At 37.5% G+C, this 27,227-nt stretch overlaps 1 protein-coding gene and 1 long non-coding RNA gene across 3 annotated transcripts in view; both read left to right on the forward strand.

Moving 5' to 3' along the window:
• Positions 1 to 16,402, forward strand: part of TTC39B (tetratricopeptide repeat domain 39B) — a 103,729-nt gene extending 87,327 nt beyond the window's left edge. For both annotated transcript variants that reach the window (XM_050942923.1, XM_050942925.1), the window contains 4 exons: positions 847 to 958; positions 10,449 to 10,566; positions 14,358 to 14,474; positions 15,677 to 16,402. In XM_050942923.1, coding sequence (XP_050798880.1) covers positions 847 to 958; positions 10,449 to 10,566; positions 14,358 to 14,474; positions 15,677 to 15,773 — 444 coding nt within the window. In that variant the 3' untranslated portion in view covers positions 15,774 to 16,402. The remainder of the gene's footprint in view (positions 1 to 846; positions 959 to 10,448; positions 10,567 to 14,357; positions 14,475 to 15,676) is intronic.
• A 49-nt stretch (positions 16,403 to 16,451) lies between these two features.
• LOC127048503 (uncharacterized) lies at positions 16,452 to 26,700 on the forward strand. The gene is made up of 2 exons (XR_007773699.1): positions 16,452 to 18,625; positions 25,616 to 26,700. It is a non-coding gene; the product is annotated as an uncharacterized LOC127048503 (long non-coding RNA).
• The last annotated feature ends 527 nt before the right edge of the window (positions 26,701 to 27,227 follow it).

Here is a 27,227-nt window from a genome sequence, read left to right on the forward strand (position 1 = left end):
GTTACCTTTTCTCTTGAGAAACTTTTTAGCACCATCATGATATGGAGCAAGGATTTCAAATTTGGCTGCAGAGGTGGCCATTGCTATCCATGTGAAAATCCAGCAACAACTAGCCAAATTATAAACCTTTGAAAAATCTCAGTTCAAATATGCTCAGTAGTGACTTCTTAGAATTCAGCAGCTAAAATCTCTGAAGATTCCACCCTCACTGGGTATGATCTAGCCCCTTACAGCTTCCATGTCTGACTGGATTGAGAATGTTCCATCCCCACATAACTGCTCCAGGCTAGTCACTGGAACTGAGAGCGCAGACACTTGCTCTCAGTGACCCTTTGCTGGTACCCAGTCACTGTGGAGGAGGAAGTTGACTGATCTAAATACAGAGGGAACAAGGGCCAGATTGAGGGGAAATCTGCATGGTGAATCTAAGAATTCTAACACTGCTGGTAAATCATATGGGTGTTCAAATGATGCCATTTCTGGGTTTTTTGTTTGCTTTTAAAAAAAATCTAGGGAACTACACACATATAAACTATGTTAAAATAACATTGTTAAGGTTGCAACGTCAAGCACTCATAACTTCGGAAATGCAAGAATTAACGTTGCCTGTGCAACCTTAATTCGCCTCTATTCTGCATATGCATTATGATAAAGTCTTTAATTACATGATCATGTACTATTTTTCCATATTTACGAGGTGGCCAGGAAACCCTAATTCTGGCACTTATTAACTTTACAATCATATGTAGTGTATGCTGGAAAAGACATAATTAGCAGCCATCCAAATTATACTGTTGGTTAAATGTAGATATTGATCCAGGGGGTTGTTCTTGTTTCTTTTGGCAGGAAATGATGTACGTCTGGAATGGATTTGCAATCATAGGCAAAAGGGCTGACCTCACAGAAAGTTTACTGATAACAATTGAGAAAGAAGAAACTGCTTTACAGAATCAAACTAGTAAGTAGTCATTTAGGGTAAGAATGTAAAAAGCTGTTCAGAAACCTGGTCAGGTAAGTTTTTTGTACCATGTTAATGTGTCTTGCAAGCAAAGAACTGGCTCTGGATATAAACTTCCCGGCTGATCTCATGGAATGTAATATTTGCTGTAATTATGGTTTGCAGTAGTATTTTTTACTTACTGGTACTTCTAAAATGTCTTTCAAAATCAGGTTGGCTCCAAAAGGAGAGCATGGAAAACTGAGGAACTTGGGTATATTTTGGTAAGATATTGTTGGGTCTTAGAGAGAGAATTCTATCTCTGAGGAGTGATCTCTAGGAAAGGAACCAAACTGATCTTCCTTGAAAAGTCTAAAAATATTTAACTCTCCTTCAAGTCATTCTTCCATAGTGTAACTGCATTGTGGAGGACACTGACCGATGATAAGTGTAACTTCTTGACTAATAGTAAATGAGATAGCAATATCAATGGATTCACCTACCACACCCACAAGAAAGATAAAATTAGTAGTATTGCAATGAGTACTAAAAAACAATAAAATTTAGCTATTGACTGTAGACAGAGTTTGGGGCTCTTGGAAGTGTGAATATTCAAAATAAATACTTTCAGACTCAAACAGCTAATTCATAAATTAATGATGATTTATATAAGATGAAAAGAGAGGCATATAAAAATAACATGCACTTCAAAAGTTAATGGCTGTATTCACTTTCCCTGACCCAGGTTTCCTCCGATGGACGCTTTTGCCTGTTAGGCAAGCAACACAGCTTCACCCGTTGCTGTTTTGCCTCAGCAGTACAGCTCTCTACTGAGTTCTAGTATTAAAATGAATTGTATGGACAATATAATTACCCCACATCAGTTTTCTCATGAACCTTAGCTACTCAAACAAATAAAAAGTGTATTTCTTCATTAATGTTCTATTTTAAAAAATGCTTGTTTAATACAAAGATTTTAACCACACTTTCCCCTGTAATTTATAACAGAAATCCCTCCCTCCACCTCCTGGTGAAAATGTCTGTGATTAAGTAATATATCAGTAGTTAATGTGTGCACAGTGTTTTGAAAATATAAAACACTATAGAAGTGCTAACTAATATTATTATTAGATAAAGACATAAGGTCACAACGTTTGGACCTGGGCCGTACAACCCTCAGAGTTCAGAGGTGTTCAGGATCCCCAGTTATACTATAAGCCCATTTCTAATTGCTGCTAGTAATAAAATCTCCTACATTGAAAAATGTACCTCAAGGTATAAAATTCCAGCCAGGCTTCAGTAAAGCCACCAAAAGCACTGAAGCCCCAACCTGGAGAACCTAACCTGGAGAACTGTAAACAGTTCTTTGAACTCTGGGCTACAAGTAAGAACCAGAGAGAGATGGCAAAACAGTCTGAAAGCAGGAAATGGAAGGAATGGAATATCCTGGGTAGTAAAGAAAAACATAGAGGTAAGTAGACAGCATGTGAACCCAAATTCTGATTCTAATTATAATCTAAATAATGGTATCAATAATAATGGAAATTATACACCTCTTCCTATGAGATTTTAATCTCTAATGAATAGAGAAAAGACACCCAAACAAAAATCAATCTACAACAGGTCAGAAACCAATATTAAAGGCAAGTCCACTATCCCATCTCTAAATACTTCTTTCAGACAAAACAAACCCAAACCTCTCTCTCTCTCTCTCTCTCTGAGTTTAACCAAAGTAAAGCACCACCTTTCTGCCTGAAAGTTGATTTTTTTCTAGTTTCCGTCCCTAAATATCATACTCTATTTTCAACAAAATAACTCTAATGGAGTAGAGGAAGTACCCGTCACCATGGCTATAAATCTGAAGGTGGAAGGCAATTTGAGGGAAAGTGATCATGACATTATTGATTTCATGATTCTAAGGAAAGGAAGAAGAGAGAGCAACAGAATAAGGACAATAGACTTCAAAAGGCAGACTTTAACAAACTCAGAGAAGTATTACACGAGTCCCATGGAAAGAAAATCTAAAGGATAAAGGAGTTCAAGACAGCTGGCAGTTTCTAGAGGAGACAATATTAAATGTACAAGTGCAGACTCTCCCAATGCAAAAGAAAAATAGGAAGAATATGGCTCCATCAGGCACTTTTTAATGACCTGAAAATCAAAAAGGAATCCCACAAAAAGTGGAAACATGAACAAATTGCTAAACAAGAGTACAAATAAATAGCAGAAGTATGTAAGGACAAAATCAGAAAGACTAAGGCACAGAATGAGTTATACCTAGCAAGGGACATAAAATGCAATAAGAGGAAGTTCTTTAAATACATTAAGAGCAAGGGAAACACATGGGGAAATGTAAGATATCTAGTGGGGAAGGAGAGATGATAACGGATGATCAATAAGGCTGAGGTGCTTAATGCCTGTTTTGCTTCAGTCTTTTCTAAAAGGGTTAATGGTGACCAGATATTCAACACAATTAATATTAACAGCAAGGAGAAGTAATGGAACCCAAAATAGGGAAGGAACAGGTTAAAGAATATTTAGATAAGTTAGATGTATTCAAATAGATAGGGCCTGATGAAATTCATCTTAGGGTAGTTAAGGAACTAGCTGAAGCAATCTCAGCACCATTAGCAATTATCTTTGAGACCTCATGGAAAACAGGTGAGATCCCAGAGAAGAGCAAACTTAGTACCTATCTTTAAAAAGGGGAACAAGAGGAACTGGAGAATTATAGAACAGTCAGCCTAAATTTGATACTTGGAAAGATACTGGAACAAATTATTAAACTATAAACGTGTAAATACCTAGAGGATAATAGGGTTATAAAGAATAGCTAGCATGCAATTCTCAAGGATAAATCATGCCCAACACAATTTAATTTCTTCTTTGATAGGGATAAAGATACGGGGGAAGCGGTAGATGTGATATATCTTCATTTTCATGCAGTCCCACATGACAGTCTCACAAGCAAGTTAGGAAAATGTGATCTAGATGGAATTACTGTAAGGTGGATGCAAAACTTCTTGAAAGACTATACTGAAAGAATAGTTATCAATGGTTTGCTCTCAAACTGGGAGGATGTATCTAGTGGGGTCCCACAAGGGTCAGTCCTGTATACGGTTGTATTATATATTTTCATCAATGACTTGGATAATGGAGTGGAGAGTATGCTTCTAAAAATTTGCAGATGACACCAAGCTCGAAGAGGTTGCAAGCACTTTGGAGGACAGCATTAGAATTCAAAATGACCTTGATAAATTGGAGCGCTGGTCTGAAATCAACAAGATGAAAGTCAATAAAGACTAATACAAATTATTACACTTAGGAAGGAAAAATGAAATTCACAGCTAAAAAATGTGGAATAACTAGATAAATGATAGTACTGCTGAAAAGGATTTGGCAGTTTAGTGGATCACAATCTGAATGAGTCAACAATGTGATGCAATTGCAAAAAAAGGCTAATATCATTCTAGGGTGCATTTACTGGAATGTAGTATGTAAGACACAGGAGGTAATTGTTCTGCTCTACTTGGCACTGGTAAGGCCTCAGCTGGAGTACTGTATGCTATACTGGGCACCATACTTTAGGAAAGATGTGTATAAATTGGTAAGAGGCCAGAGGAGAGCAATAAAAATAACAGGTTTAGAAAACCTGATCTGTGGGGAAAGGATCAAAAAACTGGGCCTGTTTAGTCTTGAGAAAAGAAGATTAAGGGGGGACCTAATAACAATCTTCAAATAAATTAGGGTCTGATTTAAAGAGGACTGTGATCTGTTGTTTTCCATGTTCACTGACAGTATGACAAGAAATAATGGGCTTAAACTACAGCAAGGGAAATTTAGGTTATTTATTAGGAAAATCTTTCTAACGATAAGCATAGTTAAGCACTGAAATAGGCTTTCAAGGGAGGTTCTGGAATCCCTGTCATTGGAGGTTTTTAAGAACAGGTTGGACAAACATCTGTCAGGGATGGTCTACAATTGAGATACAAGGTGCGGGACGAAATATCTTTTATTGGGCCAACTTCTGTTGGTGAGAGAGACAAGTTTTCAGGCTTACAGAGCTGTTCTTCAGATCTGGGAAAAGTACTCAGAGAGTCATAGCTAAATACAAGGTGGACCAGATTGTAGCACATATTCCAAGGGACCATTCAAAGTGAAGTGGCCTGTTAACACCCCTCCAATCAGAGGAGAAAAGCAGCTGGGGTGGTTGTTAGTGAGTTATAGATTGTTATAATAACCAATAAATCCAGTGTCTTTCTGTAGTCCATGATTGTTAGTGTCTCATAAAGTTATGAATTTAAGCTCAAAGGCTTGTCTTTTGAACGTGTTGTGCAGGTTTCCTTTGAGGATGAGGACTGATATAGAATGATTACTTTGTGAAAAGTGGTCACCCACAGGTGATGAACTTGGGAGCTTAAATTCATAACTTTGCTAGACATTAAAAAACATGGACTTAACAGAGACCCTGGATTTATGGCTTATGACTAGAGGGGTTTTAATGGGCCACTTCACCTTGAATGGTCCCTTGAAATACGTGTTAACTTTTTCTACTAAATGATCTGTTCCACCTTGTATTTTGGTATGGCACTCTCAGTACATTTCCCAGACCTGAAGAAGAGCTCTGTGTAAGCTCAAACACTTCTCTTTCTCACCAGTTAGTCCAATAAAATATATTACCTTACTCACCTTGTCGCTGTAATATCTGGGACTATCACAGCTACAGCAGCACTGCATACAGCAAGGAATGGTCTAGGTTTGCTTGGTCCTGCCTCAATACAAGGGGCTGGACAGGATGGCTTCTCAAGGTCCCTTTCAGCTCTACTTTTCTATTATTCTGTGCTCTGTTTTTTTTTCTTTTACTGACATAAAATCCTAAAATTTTGAATTATACCACAAACCTTTCAGATTTAGCATGGCACATATGAAACTATAATTTTATTTTTTGCTTCCCTAAAGTCTTTTAGAGTTAACTCCAAAATCTCCAGTTATGATTTGCCCATATTTGAAATGTAGATTGCATGTTCGTGTATAAAAGGACCTTGTCACCTTGAAATAGACAATTAAAGATTTAAAAGAAATTTCAAGTCTTAAACCAGCCCTTGAGTCCTCCTGCCAATTTTTGTGTTTTTTAATTCCATCTTACTATTTTAAAGTGTCTTTCTCTTCCTGAGCTGAGGTGAGCCTTCTCTCCAGGTAAACTGCCTCCTGTATTGCTTACTTTATAACTTTATGCCTCAGTCTCTTCTCTTTCTCCTGGGAGCACTTAGCATGACACTCTTTACCCCTTGTCTTGGCTCAGCCTAGGATGTTATCTATGAAGTAAGAGTTGTGTAGATGAAAGGTAAGGGTTGGCATCCTGCTCTCAGCAGTGCTCTGACCAATAAGGGATGGGGTGAAGTACAAGTAGGCAAAGCACACAGGTAGCCTGGATTGTTTTATCTGTACAGTCACTTGAATCATTCAGTGGGTAAACTGCATATTGTAGACAAATGTGACACATTCCATGAATCTGCTAGAGTGACATTAAAGTTCCTAATTTGTAACAATTAGGAAATTAATATAACTATTAAATTTATATAAATTTAAAGATTAAAAACATGCTTAGTAAGTTTTAACAATAAAATAGTAAATGTAGTCAGCCATTTTAACTTCCTTACACCCAGTCTGAATGTGGCCCAGTGTTACGCTTTCATCCATTGTCAAAATGTTCATCTTCTGCCAAATTAGTCTTGCACCAGTCAGATCTTAAGTGATTTATTTACTGTTGCATGCTACTTTACAACCAAAATGCAAATACATTTAAGACAGACATTTGCAGATAAAATGATATTAATATGAGGAGTTCTTTTGTACAATCTTTTTGGACACTGAGCTGTAAGACAAGATGTGTCCCTCATAATCAACTGAATTAGAGAATGTGTCTCTTGAAAAGAAAAGCATTATTGGTCTGCCATGGTACTTTGTTTCATGAACACATATAAAAGTTTTATTTGGGTATTTGTATGCAGTTCTGTGTGCACAACAAAACTTTACTAAAATTCATAGGAAGGAGCAGACTGAGAAAAAGGAAAATATAATTTCTGACGTTCTGAAATGGCTTGCAGAGACATTCTACCAGTTCACCATCATTCCTGTATATTCTTTCCCAAATGAAAATAATGTATTCATAATCTAAGAGAAAATCTGAAAAATTTGAGTGATTGGTTTTGCAGCTTTATTATATACTCAAAATAGAATTCACGTAGATACAGTCAGACTGCAAGAAGGTTCTGTCTACCATTTATTGCCAGACTGTCAGTATTAACTTCATGTAATCTTCAAGTGCTATTATAATGGTAGCACTTTGGCTTACTCGTTTTTATCTCTGGGAGGAAATCTCAGGAACACAGCAGTTGAAATAGAAAACAGTGAAGACTAACAGTGGTCAATATCTGCCCCCAGCAACTGCAAGAAATCAGTCCCTGTAGGAGACATCGACCTGATTTTGACATTTGATCACTACTCAGTTTTACAAGGACATGCAAAATAGCCATCTCACCCCACCTTACCTACATGGACCTGCTAGTGAAAATTATGGACTTTTGCATCATTATATAAAGGGATCAAAACTAATATTTAAAAGCAGACAGAAAAAATCTTAAAGACAGTGAAAAATATTTCAAGTTGCTTTTGTGTTCCATGTTTTCAGAACTGTTTGTATAGTTTTATTTGGCAGACCATTTTAAAAAAATTGATGTAACCTCAGAGAATTGGTAATTAGTTGTAAACAAGATGATCTGAAAAGTGTGTTTTGCTTCCTGAATCATTAATGTATGTGCAGCCATCTGTTTGTCCATATGTGTGCTTTCTTTGCTTTTCTTCACTGCAGCCAACAAATATTATAAGCCAACACAACAAGAAAGGGGACTGCCCTTGTTATTACTTTACTTCTGAAACACTTCACAAAACTCCTTCATGTGATGTCTTTGGTCCTGTTGCATAGACGCTGTGTTTGCATATATCTTCTTTATTAAATTCACTTGCTGTTGGAACTCTGCTAATGCAGCTCCTCCAGTGGTAGTAATGGTGGGAGCACTAATAATGGCTTCCAGCATTTTAACTACCATACCTTCTCCCCTGCTTGGAGTTCTAAAGGAGAGGGTGGTAAAAACAATGGCAGCCAATATACACAAACACTCCTATTGTTGGCTCCGGTAGAGTTGCACCAATAGTTTGGAATGGTGGGAGATTTTAAGAAAAACGTATCCATGTGGTGATTACTGCACAGCAAGCCAGGGTGTGAATCTACAGGACACCAGCTTGCCACACAGTACCATCTCACGTGGACACAGCTATAGCACAGTGAATGTCCTGGAGTGTGGCTTAGCATAGCATGCTGTGCTTTGAAGTAGTAGTATGTTTCCGTTTTCACCAAAAAGGTTAATAGCAATTGGTCGTCTAACATAGTGAATCCCAGTGAAAATGAGGTAGGATCAGAGGCTAAAATAGGGAAAGAACAAGTTAAAAATTACTTAGACAAGTTAGATGTCTTCAAGTCACCAGGGCCTGATTAAATACATCCTAGAATACTCAAGAAGTTGACCAAGAAGATATCTGAGCCATTAGGAATTATCTTTGAAAAGTCATGGAAGATGGGAGAGATTCCAGAGGACTAGAAAAGGGCAAAGATAGTGCCCATCTATAAAAAAGGGAAATGAGAACAACTTGGGGAATTACAGACCCATCATCCTAACTTCAGCACCCAGAAAGATAATGGAGCAAATAATTAAGCAATCAGTTTGCAAACGCCTGGAAGATAAGAAGGTGATAAGTAATAGTCAACATGGATTTGTCAAGAACAAATCATGACAAACCAACTTAATAGCTTTCTTAGATAGGGAAACAAGCTTTATGGTGAGGAGGAAAGTGGTAGATGTGATATATCTTGACTTTAGTAAGGCTTTTGATACTGTCTCACATGACCTTCTCATAAACAAACTAAAGAAATACCACCTAGATGGAACTACTATAAGGTGGCTGCATAACTGGCTAGAAAACCATTCCCACAGAGTAGTTATCAGTGGTTCACAGTCAAGCTGGAAGGGTATATCTAATACGGTCTTGCAGGGATCAGTTCTGGGTCTGGTTCTGTTCAGTATCTTAATGATTTTGATAATGGCATAAAGAGTACACTTATAAAGTTAGCAGACGATATCAAGCTGGGAGAAATTTCAGGTGCTTTGGAGGAAAAGATTAAAATTAAAATAATCTGTACAAACTGGAGAAATGGTCTGAAGTAAATAGGATGAAATTCAATACGGATAAATGCAAAGTACTCTACTTAGGAAGGAACAGTCAATTGCACACATACAAAATGGGATATGGCTGCCTAGAAAAGCGTTCTGCAGAAAGGGATCTGCGGGTCATAGTGGATCACAAGCTAAATATGAGTCAACAATGTAACACTGTTGCAAAAAACCCGAAACATTCTGAGATGTATTAGTAGGAGTATTGTATGCAAGATACGAAAAGTAATTCTTCCTCTCTACTCCGTGCTGATTAGGCATCAAATTGAGTATTGTGTCCAGTTCTAGGCACCACATTTCAGGAAAAATGTGGACAAATTGGAAAGAGTCCAGAGAAGAGCAACAGAACAATTAAAAGTCTAGGAAAACATGACCTATGAGAGAAGATTGAAACAATTGTTTTTTTTCAATCTGGAGAAGAGAAGACCGAGGAGGGAAATAAGTTTTCAAATACATAAAAGGTTGTTTGTTACAAGGAGGGGGGAGAAAAATTGTTCTCCTTACCCTCTGAGGATAGGACAAGAAGCAATGGGCTTAAATTGCAGCAAGGGCAGTTAAGATTGAACATTAGGCAAAACTTCCTGACTGTCAGGGTAGTTAAGCACCGGAATAAATTGCCTAGGGGCGTTGTGGAATCTCCATCATTGAAGATTTTTAAGAGGTGATTGGACAAATGCCTGTCCGAGATTGTCTAGATAATACTTTAGTCCTGCCATGAGTGCAGGGGACTGGACTAGATGACTTCTCGAGATCCCTTTCAATCCTATGATTCTATGTTAGGCCACACCCAGGGACTTTCACTGCACTGTAGCAGTGTTCACATTACAGTTCACCAGCTTGCTGTTCAATAGATTGATACCTTGGATTGCTGCATAGTAACTTGCTGTGTGTGCAGAGTTTCAGACTTATTAATAGTGGGGCTGATTCTACAGTTTCTGGTACCTAGTATAAAGTATATGTAAAGTGGAGAACCAGGTCCACTGTTTTTGATTTCTTATTTTCCAGAATCAGTGTATTGATATGCTTGGAATTTGCTCTTCTGATCCTTATTAGGCACTATTCAAAATTTGTACAGAGGTTTATGTATGTTCTTATGTGGCTGCAAATTTTGATAGGCAAAACTTTTGAAGTATGGCTATATCTCTTACTACTAATCCCTTTAACCTTTTCTCTTTCTATTTCCATGTATATCTCTGAAATTTGTCTGTGTTTTTGTTTTAAAGGTCGCACTGAATATTTTATAGATGACTTGTGCTTGCTGCAGTTACTAAAAGGCCTTTGTTTGAAACACCTAGGAAGACTCTTGCAAGCTGAGCTGTGTTTTAATCAAGTTATCCAAAGGTAAAAAAATAAAATAAAGCTATAGTAACCTTATGTTTTAGCTTTACATACTGTTAACAATAAAATACTGATGAGCTCGTAGTAACAAATGATAAACAGTTGATTGTTAATGTTATAAACAAAGAAAATCTGTCTGGATAAGCATTGAGCTGACATTTTTAGTAGCTAGTAAAATGAAGAAAACACTGGATTTTTAATTTTGCCAGTGAAAGTGGTAGCAACTTTAATTTAAGAAATCATAATCTAGAGAATATCTCTAACTCCTGGTGTAGGAAGACAAAACCCCAGTCAAATCCAATGGAGTTATACTCATTTACACCAGTAGCTGAATTTAGTCCACTGAATGCAAATGCACAAGTGCTAACTGCAAATTCAGTTAGAGTTTCAAATAACAATAAAACTCAAAAAATAAATTTGTGGAATAGAAATAGGCTTTTAAAACAGTGTTATCTCTTTCCACAAGGCTAGGCAAGTGGGGAACTGTTAGTGCTGATTATGTAAAACAGGCTCATGTTATTGTTACCTCATCTGCTCCCTCATGCATTTTAGCCATTTGTCTGTTCCTTTCACCTTTTGTGTGTTATCATTGGGCTAGATTGCACGCTCCTTGGTACATATTGGTACGGCACCCAGAACATGTGGCACTAATTCTTAAGTGCCTATAGACTGACTGTACTGTAATGCAAATAATAACCAGAAGAATGAAAAGTCCAACAGGATATCAGATCATCTTATAAACTACATTAATTACTTTATTACCTCATCTAAAAGGCCTCAGGATGAAATTCACCTGTGTACAGGGCCCGCACAAGGGCTTTTACCCCACTTAAACTCTACTTTGATCCACTTCACCCCTTGTGTGGGATGGATGTGGGCTCTGTGTAAGTCCTGGATAGGGCAGTTGAAGGCAAGCCAGTGAGTGCCTACAAAGGTTCCTCTTATGCAGATCTAGTGTCCAAATGCTCCCCAAAAGGGCATGGGGGAGCACTGGCTGAAGCTATGGAATGGCTACACTTGTGACTCCATGGCCTACTTATTACTTGGGGAGATGAATCAGTCCTGTCTCTTCAGAAAACTCATGTCATTTCCTGCATGAAATAGAATTCCTCAAGGATGTGTGTGGGGTGGAGGGATTTCACTCAGTTTTATCATGCTGTAGAAGAGTAGTTTTGAAAACAGAAAATATCTGTGTTGTTCAATTCTAATTAATAAAGACCAAAGATCAAAAGATAATTGAAAAATAATCACATTTAAGAAAAGAAGAAAGAATAAGTTTGCTTCTGATGTCTCTGCCACCTTTCTCTGTGACATCTGACCTTCTGCTACCATATCTCAGAATACAGACAGAGACTATGTAAGACATACTGTAATTGTCTCTAGGCTGTAACCAATTTCAAGGAATGTAGTCTTTAAAATTCCCTCTTGAGTACGGTGTTTGTAGCACACTGTCAGGATTTAGGACTAGGACTGGTTGAAAAATTTAAAACAGTTTTCCTTTGGAAAATGGGATTTCATTGAAATAAAATAATTTTCCGCAGGAAAAGATCGATATTGGTAGAATGGATTGCAAATACTGTTTCAAACTGGGTTTTCTCGCGACTAGGAGACAAAGAAAGGGCTTTTGGTATAAAAAGGTGATCTTGAACTGACTCTGGGCCTTCTTTCTAATCCAGCAAACAAACAGGGCCTTCTGTTCAAGGGGGCCCTCCAACTCTTGCAGAAGAGTTGGAAAGACTTTTTGCCTAATAGGGCCCTATAAGGCTGGTGGATGTCTTAACTTAGAAGGAGCTGTGTGGTAACTGGTAACTGCTGGCAGTACACCTTGGAGAGAAATCAAAGCACAGGCACTGGATTTCAGGCAAACTGGTTTGTTGGAGATACCGCATGCCCAGAAACAGGTGATGGCTGGATTCCTGACTGGGCACTTCTGTAGTCCCTCTCCGTGTTCCACTCTAAGTGCACTTCTCTTGATACTGTGATAGCAGTTGTCTCAGAAAAAGCTAAGTACAAAGTGTGATATTGAACTATTTGTAAATACAGTTCTCCCTCAAAATTTTTTGCTTTGAGTTAAGCCACTGATAACACAATGAAGGTCAGTTCCAGGAAACTGGTAAGTTGGATAGGAACCACCCCCGTGTGCATTACATTAGTTATAAAGTGCAGACCTCTCTAATCGTCAGCAGTGGTTCTCAGCCAGGGATGTGTGTACACAGAGGTTTTCCAGAGGGTACATCAACTCATCTAGATATTTGCCTAGTTTTCCAACAGACTACATAAAAAGCACTAGCAAAGTTAGTACAAACTAAAATTTTATACAATGACTTGTTTATACTGTTCTATATACTGTACACTGAAATGCAAGTACATTATTTATTTATATTCCAATTGATTTATTTTATAATTATATGGTAAAAATGAGAAAGTAAGCAATTTTTCAGCAATAGTGTGGCTGTGACACTTTTTTGTATTTTTATGTCTGATTTTGTAAGCAAGTAATTTTTAAGTGAGGTGTGACTTGGGGGTACGCAAGACAAATCAGACTCCTGAAAGGGGTACAGTAGTCTGGAAAGGTTGAGAGCCACTGATCTACAGCATCTCTTAACAGTCTCCATAAAATAAAATTTGGTTAGTTAAAGGGGGATGAGAAATGTACATTTGATTTCCTTTTTTCATTTATGTTGCTTGTTTTGTAAAGACGTACAAAAGAAATCAAAGCTGTGGAAAATGAATTTAGAATTTGTGTGGTAGTGGTGATTTTAGTGTGAACATATTGATAATATATAAAGTACAAAGAACAATTAGCAGCTATTTTTGAAATTATATTATTCTAGAAGGACTGTTCTAAAGACTTTTTTATAATTTTCTATGAGTTAGTGAGCTAATCATAATAATTTGCACTTATCTGGTACCCTTTAGATATGTTAGATGCCTTAAAGGAGTGTTACGAAGATTAACTGATTTGTCTTCATCGATCATCTTTGTCCATTACGAAATATATTTTCTTAAATTTTGAATTACCCAGACAATAATATGTCTGATTCTGTGGTTAAGTTTACAACAGGAAGGACATTGGGTTTCTCCTCACTTGCTGATAACCAGTCACTGTCCAGGATTTCCCCATTCTTTAGGGCTCCCTACTTTGCTTCTTCCATTTGACTGGTGCCTTGCTCGTCTGGAGCCAGCAAGGTGCATCCTTCCTCCTTGGCGTCCAGCCAAGACTGAGCTAGGCTGTTCCCTTTTATATTGCAGCTGCTTTAACCCCTTCCACTCCAGTGCGGGGCCAGTACACCCAGTCACAGATGTGAAGAGGATATTGTGCCACTAAAGTTCTAGTTTTCTGCCTGTGTGTTTCAACTGATGTAATTTGCTGGTGAACCCTGGTGATCTTTGGATTGATCTAGTTGGAGGGATCAATCCACTGATTTTAGTCCTGTGTGACAATTGATTGTCTTCTTGCCTATCAGATTGAGTGAGGAGGAATTTACTATCTATGCTGTCTTGACTAAGCCACAGAAAACATTTTAGCCACTAGGGCCTTGGTTTTCAAAACTAAAGCCTAAAGTTAGGTTTCTGAAACCATTATTAGGTGCTTGCCTGATATTAAAAACTAGTGAAACTCCCACTGAAGTCAATGGAAGCTATTCAATGCTTAGCACTTTTGGAAATTAGGCAAGTGCTCAAATATTAATTGAGGTGGGCGTATACTCTATATTTAAATTAATAATCATATAACTTCAGTACGACATATGTTTATTATATTTAACCAGTTTCTTATCTCTCTGGTTTCTTAGTGAGAAGCAGATAAAATATGATAACTATTTGGTGCCATTCACTCTGTATGAGTTGGGACTTCTATACAAACAGCAGGACCAGAGAGAGAAAGCAATAAGATATATAGAAATTGCAAAGTAAGTAGAGTTCATGTTTGTCTCTGTGCACTCTTTAAGACTCAGAGTAACTGAGGCACTCCAAGCACCAAAGGAATCTCTCACTCTTCCTCTGTCTCTTTTTAAATAAGTTTGCAAATTCAGCTGAAGTGACATTACATTTTCTGCAAAACTGAACTAGCAACTTGGCAAAATAAATCATTTATTATAACTCTATATTCAAGACTTAGAAAATGTTTTTCAATAGAACTGAATTTTTAAAGTGTACCAATTCTTTGATATAGTACTTATATTCTGCCATATGTTTCACACCTGGTATGCTGAATTGAACCAGACTGAATGGGGTACAGTATTAAGGGCAAATCCTGTCTCCTTCCCACTCAAACTTTTATAGGTGCCGAGGGCCCTAGACAAAGTAAAAAAATAAAAAAAAAGGTGTGGCTTTGCTGTATGAAGGGCAGGGAGCGTTGGAGAGCCAGTGTATGTGATGCATACCTCCTGTGTGACAGAGAGAATAGCTTAGTGGGCCTCCCTATATGTTGCAGTGGAAGAGTCCATGGGCTGAGTGAGGATGGGGTGGAGCAGCGACAGGATCTGTGGCTACATGTATCTACTCACTGCCCATTTCCTCTCTTCTCCCCCTTACCTCCCCACTCCCCAGGAATCCCCCAGAGCAGGGAGGTAGAGAGCAGATCTTCTCAGAGCACAGCCCATTCACTCAGTCTGTATGCTGGAGGCAGCACTTGCCCCTTAATATTTTTATTAAAAAGTTAACAGTGTCTACATGATATTGGGAGTACTGTATATGTCAATGGCGGCCTCCTAAAAACCTTTCAAACCTAGAGATCAATTTCACCATTAGCTAAAAAGGTTTTGGATCAGATAATGCCATTTCCTGTACCTTGCTGTGTACTTTGGATTGGTTTCTGTACAATTACACTGAACCTTTGAGTGCTGTGTTTTGAGGTTGGCCACACTTTTTTTTCAGCTGACAGCAGTGTACTAATATGCTATGTTCCTATATGGTTTTTTTGTTCACATCTTCATGTTGGGCATGACTCATCTTTTCTAAAGGGCTGAGAGCTGTTGAAAAGGACCATATAAAGTGAAGGGAAGGGAAGAGAACAGAGGACAGAGAGATTAAATGATTGGTGGGATTTTACGGTGAGGTGGTGGTGGTGGGTTTTTTTTTTTGGCTGATGAAGTAATTTTATTGTTTGCAGAAACAACTACAAAGAATACTCCATGGAGTCCAGGTTACACTTCAGGATTCATGCAGCACTTGACAGCCTGAAAATGACTCCAGCTTCTACACCTTGACTTAGCTGAAGGGTGATCTTTTTCCATGAATTCAAGTGTCTACGTGATCTTGGTTGAATGTTTTTAAAAAATCATGTAAATGACAGAATGAAAAAGAAACAACTAATTATTATATTTTCTATCATCTGTGATTTGATGTTTGTCATCCTTTTAGGCTGTTTTTTCTTATGGTTAAAGCTATGATTATATCACAGAGGTTACGGAAGTCATGGACTGTGTGACTTCCATTGATCTCTGACATTTTCTGCCCTGGGTTGGAGCTCCCAGCCCCTCCCCCGTGGCTCCCGAACTGGTGGGGGTACCCTGCAGCTGCCCAGGCCCAGCAGGGGACCCCCCGAAGCTGCCCAGCCATAGCAGTGAGTGGCAAGGGGATTCCCTGCTGCTGCCCAGCTGCAGCGGGTAGGTGGCGGACTCTGCAGCTGTCCAACCTTGGTGGGCGGCATGGGACCCCTCCAAAGCTGCCCAGCCACGTCTGGCTATGGGGATTCCCCTCAGCTACCCAGCCATGGCAAGTGGCTGGGGACCTGCATCTCCCAGCCATGATGGGCGGCAAGAGACCCAGCGGTGAGGGGACCCCGCAGCTCCCACTCCCCACAGCAGCAGGGGATCCCAGAGCTCCCACTGATTGCAGCAGTGGGGGATCTGGGAGCCCCAGCAGGGGTGCTTACTGAACCCACCTACCACTTTTGTCAGGGATATTTTTAGTGAAAATCAGGGACAGGTCACGGGCTTCCGTGAATTTTTGTTTATTGCTGCTTGACCTGTACCTGACTTTTACTAAAAATATCTGTGACAAAAACTTAGCCTTACTTAAGGTACATATACCATATCTCTGTGTGATACTTTAAAGAAAGAACTTATATTTTGTTTCATAAAATAATTTAATGTTTAATTTGAATGGGTATATTTTAAAAGCCAGTTGCTGGTGCAATAAAGTCTAATTCAAACACTTTATTTTTTTAATGTGAAAAACTAATATTGTTTCTGCAGTGAAGCAGATGATTTTATGTCATAGTTTCAGCATTCCATGGGAACTTGGTTTTCTGCAATGCACTTATAAGGACCATAGTGCCCTTGGAACAAATTTGTTGGCATGGTGGTAGCCTCAGTCACATATTGGGCAAACATCTGAAACAGAAATTTGTGTATCAAAGAAACAATAATTTTCAGCCAAATAAATATGAAGGACTTAAATTCACCTCAAGAACACTAATTTTGTCTTCAGTGAAATATTTTTACAAATCTCCTTCAAAACAAAATTAGGCACAGCCACAGTTATGGTTGCCTTGCAATACTGTGTTTCATTCCAAATAAGTGATTGCAGGGAGTCCTTCCCACTCTTGTTGGGTTTCAGTCAAAGTATATGAGTATACGAAGAGATGAAGTCACTATATGTGACTTACTGTCAGGAGAGGAAAGAAAATAACCAAGGTAAAAAAAACTTTGTTCAAATGTACACCTCTTCAGTTAGTGGTTTTTAATGGTAATGAAAGATTCATTTAGAAGTTTTAAAAAAAGTAAGTATTTAATATAAATTTTATGATTAGTCTTTCTAGAAGATTTTTTCAAGATGTAATTTTCTCCTCGTAGATCTTCTTAAAAGAACTAAGGCTGTTAGTAAAGTTTTAGTTTAAACATAAATATATGTATTCTTGACAAAGGAATTTTCAGAGCTGCAGCAACAGTAAAGAATCCTCTATCTGAGCAAATAGTGTGGCTCTAAATGCTTGGCCTTAGATGTGAGGCCTGATCCAAAGCCTTTTGAAATCAATGAATGGAAAGACTTTTGTTGACTTCAGTGGGCTTTGGTTCAGAGCCTTAGAACCTGAACCTGCAAACATGAGTAACTTCACTCACATGTATGTATTCAGTAAAACTATACATGTAGGTGTTTGCAGATCATACCCTAAAAATTATAGTGGAAGACTTTTCTTGAAATGTTTAGTATATAATGTGATATATCCTGGTCCAGAGCATTAGGCACACACATCGCATTAGTAATGATATCAGTTGCAGGAATACAAAACAGCTTCCCAGTTTCTTCAGTGAAGCCTTCCCAAGTCAACAAGACCAAAAGTTTTTTTTTTCCCCACTATAATTGTGTTTGTGATGTTTCTGATTAAAGTAGCTTCTTTTTTTAATAGCCTCTTGTTGGAGGCAGCCACATTGCATGCACAAACAGAATAGGCATATAAAGACAATTTTGTACCTTTTGATGCCCTTAGTCCTCTAATATAACTCCCGTATAGATATTCTTCCTTGCTAAATGCTTAGCTTGTTTGTTTTAGAATCTTGAGGGAGCAGGTCTTCCTAGCTTCATTCTTGGCAGTTAATTTTTACCCATTGATAGTAGAAAATGTAAATGCAAGCTCCAGCAAAGCTGGTGAGAAGGATGCCTTCCCTTCCAGGCCACTGAAGTAGGGGCTCAAAGCGCAGTAGCTTCCAGGTGAGTTGGCACAATGCAGCCCATTGAGATTCCATTGTTATTTAGTACATTATCCCCAAGTTAGGCGATGAGGTTTATTGATAAGAGAATCATGATAAAAAGCTTATGCAGGGCCTTCATTATAATACTGTTTTAGTCTCATTATTTTCGAGATCTTCACCTCAATTGCCCATGCCAATGATATTCTTGAATAGTGATTTGGGACCTTAATGTCTCTGAGCAAAGTTGAGCATGTACTCCAAAGACACAGCTTCCATTCACATTAGTAGGAGATATATACTCACATCCAAGAACACAATTAGGCTCAACATTAATGGTAGCATTGTGAATAAAATAATCTTCATCCTTAAAGCAGATGTGATTTTTTTTTAAAGGAGAGAGAGTTAATCAGCATGAACAAAATAAGGTAAAATTTCACTTCAGTAGGGAACTTTCGGCATTGAAATTATTACTATGTTTACGCATACTGTTTGAGTGTTCATTCTGTTGGAGAAGGGTTGTTTATATATTGTATTAAAATTTTAAGCACTTTTAAAATGGAAACTATAAGAAGAGAAAATACATTTTAGCAGAAAACTTATTAAGGAATTATGTTTATATATGTTGCTCTAATGTATGTGGGCAGCAATTGTATTTATACCTCATGGCCAGAAGAATATATAAAAATTAGATTTTGTTGTATGTTTTAGAACATTTTGCCAACCCAAGCGTAAAGATAAAAATGATCACTTCCTATATATGTAACAGAAATCCAACTTATGCTGTGCATCTATTTTTCTACAGGTCTTGACTATTAATGTACTTTGTTACTGTAAACTCTTATACTTCATAGTTCAACAAAGATTGTTTATATTTGCACTGGTGGTGCTATTTATTTGCTTTTGAAAATATTGGGGTTTGCATATGTTCAAGATGTTGGAACAAGAATGTTGAAAGACAGTGAAGTATCTTTGGTATTGAAAGTATATAGAAATAGACTAATTCACACTGACATAGTAGGTCAGATTCTGATTTCAGTGGAGTTATTCCAGATTCATATTGATGCAACTGAGAGCAGAATTTGGCCCAGGACATTACTTGTGCGTTAGAAACTAACAGCTGAGCATTGGCAATATAGAAAATTGGTGAACAGAGACGGCACTGAAAAATTAAAATGCCAATTCAGGCTCACAACTCCTACTTACCAACATCACCTACTAACGTACATGTTCTAGAGAAAAAACATGTTTAGGAGAAGAGAGATTGAATGTAAAAAATTAAAAGTGCTTCTTTAAAAAGAATTAATCTGTCAGTTGCAGTAGATTTAGATTTCAAAGAATACCTGTGAAATGTGCAATTAAGGGAAAACTTTACTGATTAATGATGATGGTTTAGATAGATAAATAATTTAGGCTAGGATCTTCAAAGAAGCTTAAATTCAATGAGAATTAGGCACCTGACTCATTTAGGACCCTGCCTTATCAAACAATAGCCGAATTATACCTTTTTCACACATATGGAATCAGAATTTGGCTTTAACAATACATATTTTTAGAAAAATAAATGTTCAAAAGTTTTAAATTATACCTAGTGTGATTTATTATCTCCATAACTATGCAAAATGCTGGTGTTTCAGTGACAGTGATTTTAATGATACTTCTTATCAGGTAGTCCCCTGATGGCATGGTATGAGTCATAGAAATGTTACTCAGTATCTGGATGCAAGAGAGAGGCAGGAGACTTTCAGACCAGTAAGTTCTATTAGTTTTCAGAATTTTTGTTAATTAACTTAGCGAAGTGTCAAGATGGCAGCTACTGTTCCTTATTATGTTTAAGATATTTTTGTCATAATTTATTCCTTGTAATTACAATATTTTTTTTTATTACCATACATTTGAAAGGAAGAGAGGAAGCATCATAGAATGATTAAGGCATAAAAATTAGGAATCAGATCTGGGTTTACTTTCTAGCTTTGCCACAAATGCAGCTGATGTCATACGTCGCTCTCTCATCTGTTTTCATAGACAGAGCATCAGTCATTACAGCATCTAAGGATACTGTGCCTCAGTGGGAGGAAGGATGGTCCAATGGTTAGGGCACTAACCTGAGACTCTCAAACCTCCATTTGGGTCTGTATTTGGGGGAAAAAACAAATATAGTCATATCCTATGATGATTATAAACACACTTTCCAATACACTAGTATCTCAGGAGGATGTTAAACAGTAGCTACTAAAGTTAGACTTTTTAAAATCAACGGATCCAAGACTGTTAAAAGAGCTGGCTGAGGATATTCTTTTTCAGTAATTCTTAGAACACTGGGGAAGTTCCAGAAGACTGGAAGAAAGTTAATGTTGTGCCAAAACTTAGAAAAATATAAACAGGATGATAGGGTAATTATAAGCCTGTTAATGTTACACTGATCCCTGGCAAGATAACAGAGTAGCTGATACAGGACTCAGTTAATAAAGAATTAAACTAGGGTAATATAATTAATGTCAATCAGCATGGACTTATGAAAATAGATCCTGCAAAACCAACTTGGTATCTTTTTTGATTAGATGACAAGTTTGGTTGATAAAAATATTAATGTTGATGTAATATACTTAGACTTTTGGAAGGTGTTTAATTTGGTACTGCACAACATTTTGATTAAAAAACTAGAACTATAAAAATTAAAATAGCACTAGGGCTGTTGATTAATTGTAGTTAACTCAGCTCAAAAAAATCATGATTAAAAAAAATTAATTGCGATTAATCACAGTTTTAATCGCACTGTTAAACAATAGCATACCAACTGAAATTTATTAAATATTTTTGTATGTTCTTTATTTTCAAATATATAGTTTCAGTTACAATACAGAATATAAAATGTAAAGTGCTCACTTTATATTATTTTTTATTACAAATATTTGCATTGTAAAAATGGTAAACAGAAGAAATTTATTTTTTAATTCACTGCATACAAGCACTGTAGTGCAATCTCTTTATCCTGAAAGTGCAACTTAAAAATGTAGATTTTTTTTGTTACATGGTTGCACTCAAAAACAAAACAATATAAAACTTTAGAGCAAATTTCGTCCTGCTTCATGTTCAGCCAATCGCTAAGACAAACAAGTTTGATTACATTTATGGGAGATAATGGTGCCACTTCTTATTTACAGTGTCTCCTGAAAGGGAGAATAGGCATTCGCATGGCACTTATATATTTGGCATTGCAAGGTATTTACGTGCTAGATATGCTAAACATTTGTATGTCCTTTCATGCTTTGGCCTCCATTCCAGAAGACATGCTTCCATACTGATGATGCTCATTAAAAAAAAATCCCATTAATTAAATTTGTGACTGAATTCCTTGATGGAGAATTGTATGTCTTCTGCTCTGTTTTACCTGCATTCTCCATATATTTCATGTTCTAGAAGTCTTGGATGATGACCCAGCACATATTCATTTTAAGAACACTTTCACGGCAGATTTGACAAAACTCAAAGAAGGTACCAATGTGAAATTTCTAAAGATAGCTACAGCAGTCAACCTAAGTTTTACGAATCTGAAATATCTTCCAAAATCTGAGAGGGACAAGGTGTGGAGCATGTTTTCAGAAATTTTAAAAGAGTAACACTCCGATGTGGAAACTACAGAACCCGAACCTCCCCAAAAGAAATCAACCATCTGCTGGTGGCATCTGACTCCGATAATGAAAAAGAACATGCGTTGGTCTGCACTGCTTTGGATTGTTATCGAGCAGAACCTGTCATCAGCATGATCGCATGTACTCTGGAATAATGATTAAAGCATGAAGGGACATATGAATCTTTAGCGCATTGGGCACGCAAATATCTTGCAACACCAGCTATAACAGTGCCATGCCAACTCCTGTTCTCACTTTCAGATGACATTATAAACAGGAAGCAGGCAGTGTGATCTCCTGCAAATGTATACAAACTTGTTTGAGCGATTGACTGACCAAGAAATAGGACATAGTGGACTTGTAGGTTCTGCAGTTTTACATTGTTTTATTTTTGAGTGCAGTTATTTTTGTACATAAATCTACATTTGTAAAATCAATTTTCATGATAGTGATTGCACTGCAGTACATATATTCGATGAACTGAAAAATACTATTTCTTGTTTCTTTTTTACTGTGCAAATATTTGTAATATAAAATACAAATTGAGCACTGTATACTTTGTATTCTGTTATTGAAATCAATATATTTGAACATGTAGAAAACATCCAAAAATATTTAAATGGTATTCTGTTATTAACAGTGAGATTAATCACCATTAATTTTTTAATTGTGCAATTAATAGCAATTAGTTTTTTAATTGCTTGACAGCCCTACATAGCACACATTAAAAGGACTAAAAGCTGGCTAACTGCTAGATCTCAACATGTAATCATCAATGGGGAATTAGTGAACAGATGTGTTTCCACTGGAGTACCACAGGGATTAGTTCTTGGCCCTGCACTTTTACAGTATTTATCAATGGCCTGGAAGAAAGCATAAAAACCATCACTAAAATAGGTTGCAGATGACACAAAATTGGGAGATGGTAAATAATGAAGAGGACAGGTCACTGATTCTGAGCGAGGGATCTGGATCACTTGATAAACTGGGCACAGGCAAACAATACAGCTAAATGTAATTGCATACATGTAGGCACAAAGAGTGTAGGCCATATTTACATGATGAGGAACTCTATCCTGGGAAACAGTGACTCTGAAAAAAGAGATGGCAGTTATGATGGATAATGTTTAGTTGATTAACTCCCAATGCAATGCTGTGGGCAAATGAGCAATGCTATCTTTGGATGCATAAATGGGATTCTTAAGTACAGATAGAGAGGTTATTTTACCTCTATATTTAGCACTGGTACACCATTGCTGGAATACTGGTTCAAGATATATGTTAATAAATTGGAGAGGGTTCAGAGAAGAGCCACAAGAATGTTTAAGTGATTAGATAACCCAGCTTATAGTAATAGACTCAAGGAGCTCAATCAATTTAGCCTAACAAAGAGAAGGTTAAGGGGTGACTTGCTTAATAGTCTATAAACACCTACGTAGGGAACAAATATTTAATCATGAACTCTTCAGTGTAGCAGAGAAAAGTAGGTTGGAGCTAGACAAATTCGGACTGGAAAAAAGGAATATATTTTTAACAGTGAGAGTTTTTAACCATTGGAACAATTTAGCAAGGTTTGGTTGGCTTCTCCATCACTGGCAATTTTAAAATCAAGATTGGATGTTTTTCTAAAAGATATACTGCAGGAATTCTTCTGTGGCCTGTGTTATACAGAAGGTCAGACTAGATCACAATAATCCCTCATACTATTGGGGGGAGGGATAGCTCAGTGGTTTGAGCATTGGCCTGCTAAACCCAGGGTTGTGAGTTCCCTCCTTGCAGGGGCCATTTAGGGAACTGGGGTGAAAATCTGTCTGGGGATTAGTCCTGCTTTGAGCAGGGGGTTGGACTAGATGACCTCCTGAGGTCCCTTCCAACTCTAATACTCTATGATAAGTCATTGCTTTGCCACAGACTTCCTGTGTCACCTTGGCCAAATCACCAAGTCTCTCTGTGCCTCAGCTCCTCATCTGTAAAATAGGGATAATAGCATTTCCCTATTACACAGGGATGTTGTGTGAATAAATACATTTAAAGATTGTAAGATGCTCAGATCCTTTGGGATGGGAGTCAGATAGTTCCCTGTCTGTAAAAATGGGGTTGAATTTGCTTGTTGAGGCTTAATTGAGTGATGTTTTTAAAGCACTGTGAGATGCTAGGAATTAAAGGTGCTATAGAAGAGCAAAGAATTATATTAGTCATACAATTGCAGTTTTCCTTTAACACATTCATATTTTTAAAAAGATGAGCTGCTGCATGTCTCCCCTAGCCAAAAAAGGTTTCAAAATTTTTTAAAGGCAATGTTTTCTTAAAAACAAGATAAACATTTCAGTGCAATGATCATTCATTGGTATGTGCAGACCCCAGCTTCAATTAAAAATATGCTATTTTCTATGGATAACAGTCATCCTAGTGCAGAGGTGCCTAAACATGGTTTAAAGTAGATTATGTAAAAATTCCATATCCAGATTTATTTTTTTTGACAGAACAGTTGTTGCAAAAGGCCTTTTCCATACTTTTCATGGTCTTATTCAATTCCAGGTCATTTCAGATCAATTTGCATTATTTTTGTATGTGATAATATTAAATATCTCCTTTTCCACTTGCCACCCTTCACTTCAGATATAGATCTCAGGGGTTTTATTTTCCATGAAGTATCCATTATTCCATAGATTTGGTCAGACAGGGAATTTGAAAATTATTTACATTTGATCTCTGTGCATAGAATACAAATTGACATGCAAATAAAGTTCAAGTGCTGATTCCTGTGAAAGCCATAGGGGAAAGTGTTTTCCCTTGTATTTTGCCGACAGCCTATTAAGTTTTCCATTTTCCAAGCAAGTTCTCTTTTCACTTTTCTGTTTCACAAGGATTCTGTAGTTTTGGGGTTTGCCTCTATATAAACATCACTTGCACAATTGTTGAATTAATAGTAATATAGCATCATGCTCATAAAATAAGGGGCTTTTGTTACTAGTCTTCCATATAGTAGGCGTTTTAAACTGGATTCTTAATCAGAGTTATGTGGAGAGAGGAAGGCTGAATGAAGTTACATTTGTGATGGGATTAATGGGGCAATATCTACAATTGATAGTAATTTGTGAAACAGGGCACTATTTAATATACTAATAAAAGTATACTTTCTGACTTGATTCTTAATGGCAATTTAAATACTTCAACAGATTTTAGACAAAGTGGATGGAGAAACAAGCAATGAAAGACTTCATTATGCAATTATCTATTACTGAGATTTTATAATCAACCTAATCAATTTACTTGGGGAGACAGGAAAATAAATGTGCTAAAAATCTATTTATTAATTGATTGTTTATTTGTGAGCAGAATAATTAATAACAGGTATAGTGAATATTATTGGTGAACAGCCGAGACTTTGGGGGTCTTCTCCTTGGAAGAGAAGTTAGTAACATTAAGACTGAGGATATTTCTAACAATAAATAGCCTGGCTTCACATCTCAGTTACATTTGTGTAAATGAGGAATAGCTGCATTGAAATCCATGGCATTTCTGGATCCATGCCAAACTAATTTTGATCAGAATCTGGCCATGTGTCATCACACTTCATGCCCATACCAACTGTGATGCTATAGGTAAATTTATTAGGTGAAAGTGTTCGTTTATTCTGATGTTTATATTTTTTGTGTGAAGAATGCACTTTTTTCAGACCAACCTGAATTAAACCTATGATTTATTTTAAGAACTGTTTGATATATATCTTGTAGCAGAGTATGTGATACTGATGTTAATGTTTTCATGTTCACTCTATAATAGACCTCAAGTCCTTTCTGCTCAGTGCTGACACCACAACAATTATGCCAATTACCTCTTCTGCCTTTGGATGTATGTACACAGCTCCCATTGATTTTGAAGGGAGGCCTGCCTGCACATATAAGTGATGCTTTAGATATATTTCAGATACAAAAGGAGAGTCTAAGGTTGTGTACAGGTGTTAACACCAGTTCAACTGCTAGTAGTAATTTTTGGAGGTTAACATTTCCTCATGCAGACAAAGCTTAAAAGGCTACCTTGCTTCATTCTGTGTTTGGTCCATGTTTGCCTGCCTCCTTCTTAAGTTGCATGATTAAGAGTCATTCACCTCTAGAGAATGGCCTGGTGTCCCAATACAAAGCCTGGGTCAATAATAGCCCGGTAGTTCTTTGTAGATTTTGAATATATGCAAATATAATGTACTTATTTCCTTAAACTGACTCCAAATCCATTTAAAATTTCTTTGAGTTTCTTCCTCCACTCCTAAAACATATTCTTCTACTGGTTACCCACTGAATGCATGAGTTTCACCACTCTATTTACAAAAGCTGCTCTTGAGATACTTTTAATACTCCATTGAGAACAATAGGGAATGCTCCAGACAGCTGTGGAGACCACCAGCGCATTCCTTGCTCTCCCTGATTCAGTACCTGAGTTCTACACCTGATGCCCAAGAAAAGGGATGAGAGGCGAGATAAACAACCCATTGTTGGCTCTCCCCAGGAGAGTTAAAAGTCAGTGGAAATAAATTAGTTGCCACTGAGCTTTTTGGCCAAGTGGCTCAGGGATAGCAAGGAAAGAAATGGCCATCACCTGAGTTCTCTTCGCCGGAGAAGCATATTTGCTACCTGCCTCAATTTGGCTGGAACTCTCCTAAGTTTTGACAGAGTCCCAGTTATCTACCTCTTTGTTCTGAGTATTCAGAACTTCTGTGTCTGCTTACAAGGCTGTACTGGAGGCGTTAGAAGATGTCTCATCCTCTTCCTAGCTCTCTGTTGGTTCATACGCCTCACTGCAGTGGCAGACAGAACCGTCCATAGGCCCTTGCCAGCTGCAGCAGATAGCCCAATTTAGGAGGGAAGAAAGGGAACACCGTGGAGGGGGAAAAAAAGAAAAAGGGAGAAAATGAGGACACAGTGATGAAAGGAAGTGGGGTGGAAGTAGAGAGAAATGAAGGGGCAGAAACAGAAGAGCGCAAATATTTGGGTAGATATTACTGTAAAACCCAGGCACTGATGTCAGGAAGTGAGAGCTGGTAGAACCTCGGCACATGGGGCCAAAGGGAACAGTGACAAACGATGGAAAGACCTCAAAAGAGAAGGAGGAGAGGGACATAAAAGAACAATGAGAGAGGAGAGTAGTGGGTATCGCTGGGCAAGAGGAAAAGAGGCACTTCAAAGAAGAAGCCCTTGACAACTGTGGGGAAAGGGTAGTGGAGCTTTTGATGGTGATAGATAGGTAAGCCTGCCCCTTCTCTAGGGGCATTTCCAACTAGGGTGAGAACAAGGATTTAGGATTTACTGAAGGGCTATTTTATTGTTCTCTAAGGCCTGCAAGAAGTTCATCTTGAGAAGACCTCTATGCCTGCTTGTAAAATCAGGGCTATACATGTGAT

This window comes from Gopherus flavomarginatus, chromosome 3 (assembly GCF_025201925.1).
Source record: "Gopherus flavomarginatus isolate rGopFla2 chromosome 3, rGopFla2.mat.asm, whole genome shotgun sequence".
NCBI lineage: Eukaryota > Metazoa > Chordata > Testudines > Testudinidae > Gopherus > Gopherus flavomarginatus.